This window comes from Cotesia glomerata, linkage group LG2, assembly GCF_020080835.1.
Source record: "Cotesia glomerata isolate CgM1 linkage group LG2, MPM_Cglom_v2.3, whole genome shotgun sequence".
In the NCBI taxonomy this organism is placed as follows: Eukaryota; Metazoa; Arthropoda; class Insecta; order Hymenoptera; family Braconidae; genus Cotesia; species Cotesia glomerata.
This window is the reverse complement of record NC_058159.1, coordinates 4,366,892-4,376,593: the sequence shown is the minus strand read 5'-3', so window position 1 is coordinate 4,376,593 and position 9,702 is coordinate 4,366,892. Positions and strand designations below refer to the sequence as shown.

The window sequence follows — 9,702 nt, the reverse complement described above, 5'->3', positions numbered from 1 at the left end:
AGTTATGGTTATCATTACAATTACAATTACCTGTTGATGCTTCGATGGGTAAAAAAAAAGAGTAAGTGAAGAATACCCCATTAGCTCGTCATCTGAGAAGGTTAGCGCTCAAGTTCATTTTTATGGAATAAAAATAATAAAATTTCATTTTTTTAAATTGATACTTTAGTTTGAGAGCCAGTTTTAGGTTTTAAATTAATTATTTATATTTTTAAAAATTATTTTAATAAAATTTATGGGAAGAATATTATTTTTTTAGTTATTTCATTCATTTGATTTTACAAAATTTGTTTTACTAAAAAATAATTTTAGATTTTAAATTAATCATTTACATTTTAATAAAATTTATGGGAAGAATATTATTCAACAGAATTATTTTATGCATTTAATTTTACAAAAATTGTTTTACTAAAAAATAATTTTAGATTTTAAATTAATCATTTATATTTTAATAAAATTTATGGGAAGAATATTATTTTTCAGTTATTTCATTCATTTGATTTTACAAAATTTGTTTTACTAAAAAATAATTTTAGATTTTAAATTAATCATCAATATTTTAAAAAATTATTTTAATAAAATTTATCGGAAGAATATTATTTTTCAGTTATTTTATTCATTTAATTTTACAAAATTTGTTTTACTAAAAAATAATTTGAGATTTTAAATTAATCATTTACATTTTAATAAAATATATGGGAAGAATATTATTCTTCAGAATTATTTTATGCATTTAATTTTACAAAATTTGTTTTACTAAAAAATAATTTTAGATTTTAATCATTAATATTTTAAAAAATTATTTTAAAAAAATTTATCGGAAGAATATTATTCTTCAGAATTATTTCATTCATTTAATTTTACAAAATTTGTTTTACTAAAAAAATAATACTTGAAACTGGTAGTTATTAAACTTACCATTAGTCATACAAAATACCTAGAATAATTATTTAAAATTTTTCCAAGATGATAGATCGGACCTTAACCCGTTACTTCTCTTTCACTTCAACTTTAATTATACTTCAATGCCGCATTTAAGTCATTTAATACTCCGTAAATAAATGCCTTCATAAAAATATCTCATAACATAGATTTATATTTCTATTTATTAATCAGGTGGCTTGATTTTTCTGAATGAAATCTACAACAAAAATTTTTAATTTTTCTAAATTTTATTACTTCAATATTTATTAATTGCTCTTAATTTCAGTTTGCTAAAAATTTTTGATTGTACAAAATTTAATTTAAATTTATTAAAAATTAAAAATATGAAAATTAAGTGAACCGACATCTAAAAATTTTTAGAATTTTTTTTTTATTGAAAAATAATTAAAACAAAAATTTTCACATGTAGAAAATTTTAAAAATTATCCGTGGAATTTTTTAAAAATAGTTTTTTAGGTCTAATTTTTAATTAATAAAAATAAAAAATTTTTGAGTGTCGGCTAACTTAATTTTCATCCAAAAATCTTAAAATTTTTAAAATAAAAACTAAAAAAAATTCGTGATTCGATTTACATGGCAATTACCAGAAAATAAAGCAAAACTCTAATTTAAAACCACGACTTCATTCATGAAAATTGAAGTCCATTCACGTTTACCCCCACCTCAGCAAGTACTCTGTCCTTGTTGAGCAGCCTCTACTGGTTGGTGGCTCTTACCTCTTTACTCACCTTACTTCTTGCCCCTCAGCATGAGCCTGAGCACACCTCAGCTTCTTATCTCTTGACTTCTTTCCTCTTAACCGCTACAGCTAAGGCTGTTGTCGTCTTACCACTATAATATTTTTTTTTTTATTTTTTCCTTATACTTATAAACAACCACTTGGCATCACTACAGCATCAGGCTCGAGGAACAAGCTACAGGCTCTACTGGTTCACCTTACTCGTATAATAATTGTACTGGTGAGGTGAACAGCAACACATAAATATATAAATAATCCTCGTGTAAATGTACTGGACAGTCAGTGTCTCAATGGACTCAAAACACTATCTATTATGTAAATATATGTAACTTGCCGATGTGTAATATATATTTACTCAGATAATTATCAGTACGAGTAATACGTAAATACCTGGGTAATTATTGTAAAAAAATAATAATAATAACAATTTAATGATTAATAAATAAGTAAAGTATGTAAGATGAAAAAATAAAATAGAGAAAAAAAATAAAGAAGAAATGAATGAACGAGTAGTGAATGAATAGAAATAAGATGAATGAATAAATAAATAAATATAATGAATGAAGAGAGCTTCGAGAAGCTGGAAAGGGAGAAGGGGAGCGCGATAGGGGCAAGGGGCAGGTGGACGCAGGTGTTTCAATAACGCCCGACCGGAAGCTCGAGAAACTGCGTTCGGACCAGGCCAAACACGGAAACGAGACCCATTAATATCCTTATAAGTAATCTTCTTTGATCCAGTACAGTAGCGACTTAACTCAGCCGTTTTTTTTTTTTTCTTATTTTATTGTTATTCTTTTAAATCCTCCGATACTTAAAAATACATTTGACTTAAAACGGGTTTTTCTTCTTATATTACTTCCAGTCGGTCTTTTTTATTTTATTCTTTTATTTATAATAATTTTTAGCTTAATATATGGAGAAGAAATAGAAGAAAGAAAGGAAAAATTATTTTCACTGGCTAATGGTATTATTATATTCACTTATTTACTTAAGCTTTTTTTTGTGATTGCAGGTAAATTGTACGCGGTATTTGGCCGTAGACATGGCCGTGTAATTGCAGCGGATAATGCCCTCGGTTTTGGAGGGCAATTTCAGGTGGAAGCTATACTCCCCGTTCCAGAAAGTTTTCATTTGGCGAGAGAATTACGCACGCAGACCTCCGGATTAGCTACTCCTCAACTTGTTTTTAGCCATTGGGAGGTAAGTTTGGCAATCTTAAGTTTTGTTATAAATTTTTATTAATAATTCCTGGTTAAAAATACTAATTGAAAAGCGGTCACTCCATATAAACTGTATATCTATATTAGGGTGGCCCAAAAAAAAATTACTTTTTTTTTTTTTAGTCTCGAGTGAAAAAATGTTAGTTTTTGATGGTTTAAGAGCCCTCTCCAAAGGACAGCTCAAAAAAAAATTTTTAAGAGGTCGCTCAAAATTTTTTTAAATTTCACTCCCAACAGCTAAAGTCGGCGATATGACCACAGCAGTTAAAACCAACTCTAAATAATACTTAATTAAAGAAAAAAAAAAAATTATGAGCGACCTTTCAAAATTTAAATTTTGAACTGAAACTTTTAGAAACTTATTTTTTTTTTGTCTATAAAATTATACCGTAAAAAAAATTAAAATTCGATTTTTGACGATTTTTAAAATTTATAAAAATTCGACTCAAAAAAAAATAGTCGTTTTTTTTTGGGCCACCCTAATCTATATATACAAACAAAAGAATTGTAATTATTATAAAGAATTCGAATTTCATTATTTTTAATTCTTTTCAATAAGAGAATTATTTGTAGAAGATGTATTTTGACGTTTCCAAAGACTTGCTAATAAAACAAATAATGTAAACTTTGTAATACCACCTTTTACTTCGTTCTACTATGTAAATTCATTTGTTATATCATACGTCTCTGGCAAAATCTGCCGTTAAATATTATAAATTAATGTAGCCTTGAAGTTTTCAAATCAACTTTATTTGATTATTTGTTAGAATCTAATTTTAATTAACTTTTACAATAATGAGTCTCACTTATTATTTTACTTCTCTTAAACACATCAAAATTACTATGATATATTCACAAGCAAGTATTTATGCATACAAATAACTTTCCTTATGTATAAGTTTCTTAGTTAAATTTATTATAAATTGTCTTATTATAATTTCATTGTCATAAATTTTCAAGAAATCTATCTAACTGTTATTATTCTTATTGTCAAATAGAGAGACTGTACTCGCAGCACATTGATATATTATCACTATGAATCTATTATACTGTATATAATCATTGTATTATTAAAGCTAATAAATAAATAAATAAAAATAAATAAATAATTTCAGGTGATTGAGCAAGATCCATTCTGGGTACCATCGACGGAAGAAGAATATTTACATTTCGGGGAAAAGGGCGACAGCGTAAACCGCGCTAAAAAATATATCGACGCGGTGAGACATCGTAAAGGACTACCTGTTGATTCACAACTTGTTACACACGCTGAGAAACAAAGAACGTTGTCTAAAAAAAAATAAATTCATATAATACATGTATCCTTACTCCCTACATAAGTAAACATTATTTTAGGTATCTTAAAAAAAAAAATAAAAAATTTATTTAACATTTTTTAAATTAATTTTATAATCAATCAAGTTAAATGAATACATACGAAATAAATATTACAACAATAATTAATCATCATCATTAAATACTATTTTCTTTCCTTGGAACCCTTGTTTCAGAGCATCCTGTTGTTTTTTCCTGGCTGCCCATGACGGATGCAACTCTGCGATATTTTCATTTTTATCTTCTTTAAAACTATTTCTTCCTTTCTTAAAATCGTTTGATTTATTACCGTACCTCGATTCATTAATCTTTCCTTTATTAAATTTATTATCACCAAACTTACTTTTATCATTATTGAATTTGTTTCTGTCCCTGCCAAATTTATTGTCCTTACTAAATTTATTATCCCTACCAAATTTATTTCCACTATTATTATTAAATTTATCATTTCTTCTTTCTCTACCAAAATCATTACGATCATTTCTTCTTTCCCTTCCAAAATCATTACGATCATTCCTACCGATTTTTCTTCTCCTATCACCATCTTGTTCTTTTTTATCATTATTTTCAACAGGAATATCTAAATACACTGGATCATTATCGTCCGATATAAAGAACGGATCAATTATACGTTTAAGCTTAACTTTATTTGCGTCTTTACGTTTTTTATCTTCAATGTCATCACGATCATTATTATTATCTTTACCGTCATCGGTTTTCTCAAGAGTCATCTTTTTCTTATTAATTTTATTCGATTTTGTAATAGATTTCTTAAGAGAACTATCATGTTTATCTTGATTTTTATTCGTGTCATCTTGATCATTAGCATCTTCATTATTTTCTTGGTCTGTATCATCTTCACTGTCATCCTTTGATTCAATTTTTATTTTTTTGACCTTAGAACCTTTAACTCCTTTGTCCTCAGCCGAGCGTTTTTTATTTTTATTTTTTCCAGCCTCAGATGCTTCATTTTCATCATCATCATCATCATCATCATCATCTTGATCCTCAGCATCTTCATTATGTTCTTGGTCTGTATCATCTTCACTGTCATCCTTTGATTCAATTTTTATTTTTTTAACCTTAGAACCTTTAACTCCTTTGTCCTTAGCCGAGCGTTTTTTATTTTTATTTTTTCCAGCCTCAGATGCTTCATTTTCATCATCATCATCTTGATCCTCAGCATCGTCTTCATTTTCTTGGTCCACTTCATCTTCACTGTCATTCTCCGACTCATTTTCACTTTGTTCAGCCTGAGAATCTTCATCTTTATCTTCATCCAAAGGTTCTTTTTTCTTAGAATTTTTACCTTTCTTTAATTTTTCATTTTTAGACCCTTGATCTTCATTATTATCAGCATCACCAGATTTCTTTTTCTTCTCCTTCTGTTTACCTTGATCTTTTTTCTTCTTATCTTTCTTCGACTCAGCTTTATCTTCCTTTTTCTGCTCCAACCAAGACAAGTACGTAGGATTATTTTCTTTGAATTGACTTACAGCAATTTTCATCGTCTTGAAAAAAACCAGCCTCCCCATCGCCTTCGTTCTGCTGTCTATCTTGGAGTCAGACAAAATTTGCTGCAAGTCCAGGGTATTTTTCAAAGCAAACAATGACACTTTGTCACACTGCTTAGTACTATTAAATTTCTTCATATCCATAACTTGATCAATTAATGTTTGAATTTTTTTCTCAACTTCTGGGTTTTTACTTTTTTTCTCTTTCATCGCTGTTATTTTCTTTGTTAGCTTACGTATCACTGCAGTTTTAGCAGTTTTTACTTCTTTTCTCAATTTTAAAAACTGAAATACAAACAAATTAATTAGTTCATTTTTTTATAGTAAAAACTTAGAAAATAATTTTCTACTTCAAAAACAGTAAATTTTACAAGATACAGAAATTATAACAGATTTTTGACAATTCTTTTTATTCTTACTAAGAATCAATTATAAAAAAAAAAAAGATATTTTTTAAAAAATTGCCCTTGTAGTTTTTTTTTAATTTTTAGACGTGGAATTTTTTTAAATAAAATTTTGTCATAAAAAATTAGTTATAAAAATCATATTAAATTAAGCCGTCACTTGACCATTTAAAAAAATTTTTTTTAACAAATAAAATTGTTTTTAAAAAATTGCATTTTTAATTTTTACATGTTAATTTTTTTTCACCATAATTTATTTGTTATTGTTAAAAAAATTTTTTAAATTATCAAATATCTTCTAAATTAACTTTCATATAAAAATTCAAAAATATAATATAATATAATAATATAATAAATGACATATCTGTCCTGTAGAGATGCATAACATCTGTTCATAGGACTGGTATAAATTAAAATACAAATCAAGAAAGCTAGTTTACATATATAATTAATTTATAATAGTAGTTTAGAGAAAAATCATGTTACATTGCTTTATCCATCGAATTAGGCTAATTTTCATTGAAAATGAAGTTAGCCGACATTTCAAAATTTTTAGAAATTTTATTAAAAATCTTCAATTAAAAAACTTAAAAAAATTGTCACATGTAAAAACTTAAAAACTATAAGTGCAATTTTTAGAAAAATCTTTTAGTTGTAATTTAATTAATAAAAAAATCAAAAATTTTAGACGTCTGCTAACTTCAGTATCATTGATTTTCAGTAATTTGGTTGTTCCGGCAAAATATTTCAATTCGTTCGGTAATAAATTAAAATTAAAATTAAAATGTTGACAGATATTTTGTTAATTACAGTATCATAATTTTACTCAAAAAATTTTTTCTATAACCTCAAATACGATGTATAAATTAAAAAGAAAATTTTACTTACATTGTTATTTATAGTTCTCAAATTTTGACCTTTCTCATCTGTTTTGGACTTCATGTTTGTTGATTAGGTAAATAATTACCTAGTGTTGAATAATGATTTATTAAATAACTACAATAGTTGTCACAAAATAAAAACACGTGTTCGTGTAATAGGTAGTCGTCGAAAAACTTCAAAACATATACGATATATATATCTAACGTCCCATGCTTTCAGGTAGAAAGTATTTTTACCTTTTATCGATACTGAAAAATTCGGGTTGCGGTCAACTAGTCAGATCGACAACATTCCAAATTATTAAAACTCTAGAAAATTTAAAATTCCGCTACATTCAAAGTTTATAAAATACATTAGCTTAAATAGAATAACAGCCGAAAAACAATTTTGTAAATTATAAAACACCGGGTTATCGAATAAAAGTAAATATAAATCTTATATTCCTCAAGAGTTAAAATTAATTTGATTTCGAAAAAGGGTTGTTCCGACGTATATTCATCCGAATACTCATCTATCCGAATAATGATTCGGCCGAAAATTACTCATCCAAAAAATTGGAAATTTTTCTTAGATGGTCCACCTTTACAATCATGAAATTTGAGTGTTTTCCATACATGCTTGTAAATTAAAATAAAATTAATTTTTAAAAATTAATTAATTTAAAAAAATTTCTAATCTAATTATAAAATTATTTACATTTTTCGGCTAAATGAGTGTTCGTCTGTTCATTCATTTTGGCGTATAAATTTTCGTTGTTATGTTTTTTAATTTATTGAGACTTTGTGACTTTGAAAGATTCTATTAATATAGCTTTAGATTTTTCTTTATTTAAGATTATATTTTTCGGAATTTTAAAATTTGTAAAATTAATTATTTTAAATTACATTTAATATTTACTTTCTAAGTTCTAGTAATTTGTTAATTCGGAATGTTGTTAGTCTGGCTAGTTGACTGCAACCCAAAAATTCTTATTCTAAAACCTCAAAAATTTTTTAATTTTTATAATTTGTATGTAAAATAAAAAAATTTCTCAACGATTAAAAGATTTTTTAATATAATAAAACTTTAAGACCATTTTATTGTCTAATTTTCAACAAAAAAATCTCTTACTTACATATAAAAAGTATAATACTAAAATTAGCAGTTAAACAATTTTTAATTTTTTTCATTAATTAAATTAGAGGTAAAAACATTTTTAAAAAAGTCCCATGCATAATTTTTATAATTTTCTACAATTGAAATTTTTTCTTTTAACTTTTTTGTAAATATTTCTTCAATAATAAAATTTTAAAAATTTTCAGCTAATTTACTTTTTATGTAAAAAGTGTATAAAATATACATTCATAAATGAATTTTAGCACAAAAAAAATCAGATTTAACTTATTTTTAAATGCGATAAATAAATTCAATAAAGTAAATTAATATTAGATATAATAAAAATACTATACATTTTTTAAAAAATTAAGTTTTAAATCTTATGGAAGAAATTATAAACTATTAATACACAAAATTACATTAATTTGATTATCGGTAAACTTAATTATTAAATAATAAATTATTACTTACTGTTTTATTGACATCTCGTTAAAATTAAAAAAATGCAAAATTTAGAACAATTATTCTACTTAATAATTTAAAAACTCGAACAGGAAAAATCGTGAAATTTGTATCATAAAATGAATAATCCATAATTACATGAATTTGAATTAATATTTTTTATTGTGCAGATGTTTTGCAGCCTTCTACAATGGAAAAACAATGTAAAAACTTATTTTAATGTTTATGAATTATAAATAAACAAGACTTAAGCCTTGACGGCGAATTTCCGTTGTGGCCACTTGGATAATTTCCTGGTTTCCTTCAGAGTTTTAGCGTTTTCCTGGTGAGTAGTCAGACGACGACGGATGGCTCTAGTCTTCTTGGGTCTCAAGTCCAAAGGCTTCCATTTTTTGTTGGTGTACAACAAACGCAAATTTTCCTTTTGCTTCTGGTTGATGATAATGTGGATACGTGCGATGGATTTACGAAGCACACGCCTGTAAAATAATTAATCAAATATTAATATTTAAAAAATACTAAAGTATTGTCATGAAAATATTTAACACAACTATGACTGGTTTGACCAGCAGATCATGACACGTCTGAAAATGAATAGAATCAAAACTTACAACTTCAAAGGATCAGAGGAGTTGTGTCGTGCTACTCGAGCACTCATAAGCTCCTTCTTCAACTCCTCGAGCTGGGTAAGCAGCTCCTTCTTGTTCTTGGCCCGTAATTCTGAACAGCGTGGCTTCTTCTGTAAACATTAAATTCATTTTCTAGGTTAAACACACGTCACACAGCTTATGCGAAAGTAAATTAAAAAACTGAGCCTATTTGCAGAATATAAAAACTAATTAATCAACGAATCACTTATTTTTACAATACACTCATTTTTTTAATTATTTTTTTAAAGATTTCACAATTAATTAAAGATTAAATTATTAAAGCCTCACCATTGTTGCACTATTGCCGTCTGTAAAAGAAAGGAAATATCGATAGTTTCTCTCAGGTTCTCCATTCGCTCACATGTGACTGCGCGCGCCGTTCGTATTTTGCGGGAAAATTAAAAAAAATCATTAGAAAATTAATTTTTTTAACCAACAAACAATTATATTTACTTT

The 9,702-nt window shown here is 26.1% G+C and overlaps 3 protein-coding genes across 4 annotated transcripts in view; 1 reads left to right on the top strand and 2 right to left on the bottom strand.

The window, feature by feature from the left end:
* LOC123260132 (elongation factor-like GTPase 1) overlaps window positions 1-4,267 on the top strand; it is a 42,504-nt gene extending 38,237 nt beyond the window's left edge. For both annotated transcript variants that reach the window (XM_044721091.1, XM_044721090.1), the window contains 2 exons: window positions 2,697-2,884; window positions 4,020-4,267. In XM_044721091.1, the coding sequence (XP_044577026.1) occupies window positions 2,697-2,884; window positions 4,020-4,208 (377 nt within the window). In that variant the 3' untranslated portion in view covers window positions 4,209-4,267. The remainder of the gene's footprint in view (window positions 1-2,696; window positions 2,885-4,019) is intronic.
* Window positions 4,268-4,272: 5 nt separating this feature from the next.
* Window positions 4,273-7,225, bottom strand: LOC123260133 (protein PFC0760c-like). Its single transcript, XM_044721092.1, has 2 exons — window positions 7,046-7,225; window positions 4,273-6,038 (listed from the first exon to the last, which is right to left on the bottom strand). Exons 1-2 carry the CDS (start codon window positions 7,097-7,099, stop codon window positions 4,365-4,367), a joined length of 1,728 nt encoding a protein of 575 aa, XP_044577027.1. The 5' UTR covers window positions 7,100-7,225; the 3' UTR covers window positions 4,273-4,364.
* A 1,505-nt stretch (window positions 7,226-8,730) lies between these two features.
* LOC123259113 (60S ribosomal protein L35) lies at window positions 8,731-9,619 on the bottom strand. Its single transcript, XM_044719379.1, has 3 exons — window positions 9,535-9,619; window positions 9,208-9,335; window positions 8,731-9,075 (listed from the first exon to the last, which is right to left on the bottom strand). Exons 1-3 carry the CDS (start codon window positions 9,535-9,537, stop codon window positions 8,844-8,846), a joined length of 363 nt encoding a protein of 120 aa, XP_044575314.1. The 5' UTR covers window positions 9,538-9,619; the 3' UTR covers window positions 8,731-8,843.
* Between the last annotated feature and the right edge of the window lie 83 nt (window positions 9,620-9,702).

Coding starts and splice junctions, on each gene's coding strand:
- LOC123259113 (XM_044719379.1), bottom strand. Junction 9,076..9,207: donor TCCTCTGATCCTTTGAAGTT/GTAAGTTTTGAT, acceptor ATTATTTTACAG/GCGTGTGCTTCGTAAATCCA.
- LOC123260133 (XM_044721092.1), bottom strand. CDS start 7,099: ATGAAGTCCAAAACAGATGAGAAAGGTCAAAATTTGAGAACTATAAAT. Junction 6,039..7,045: donor TGAGAACTATAAATAACAAT/GTAAGTAAAATT, acceptor TTTGTATTTCAG/TTTTTAAAATTGAGAAAAGA.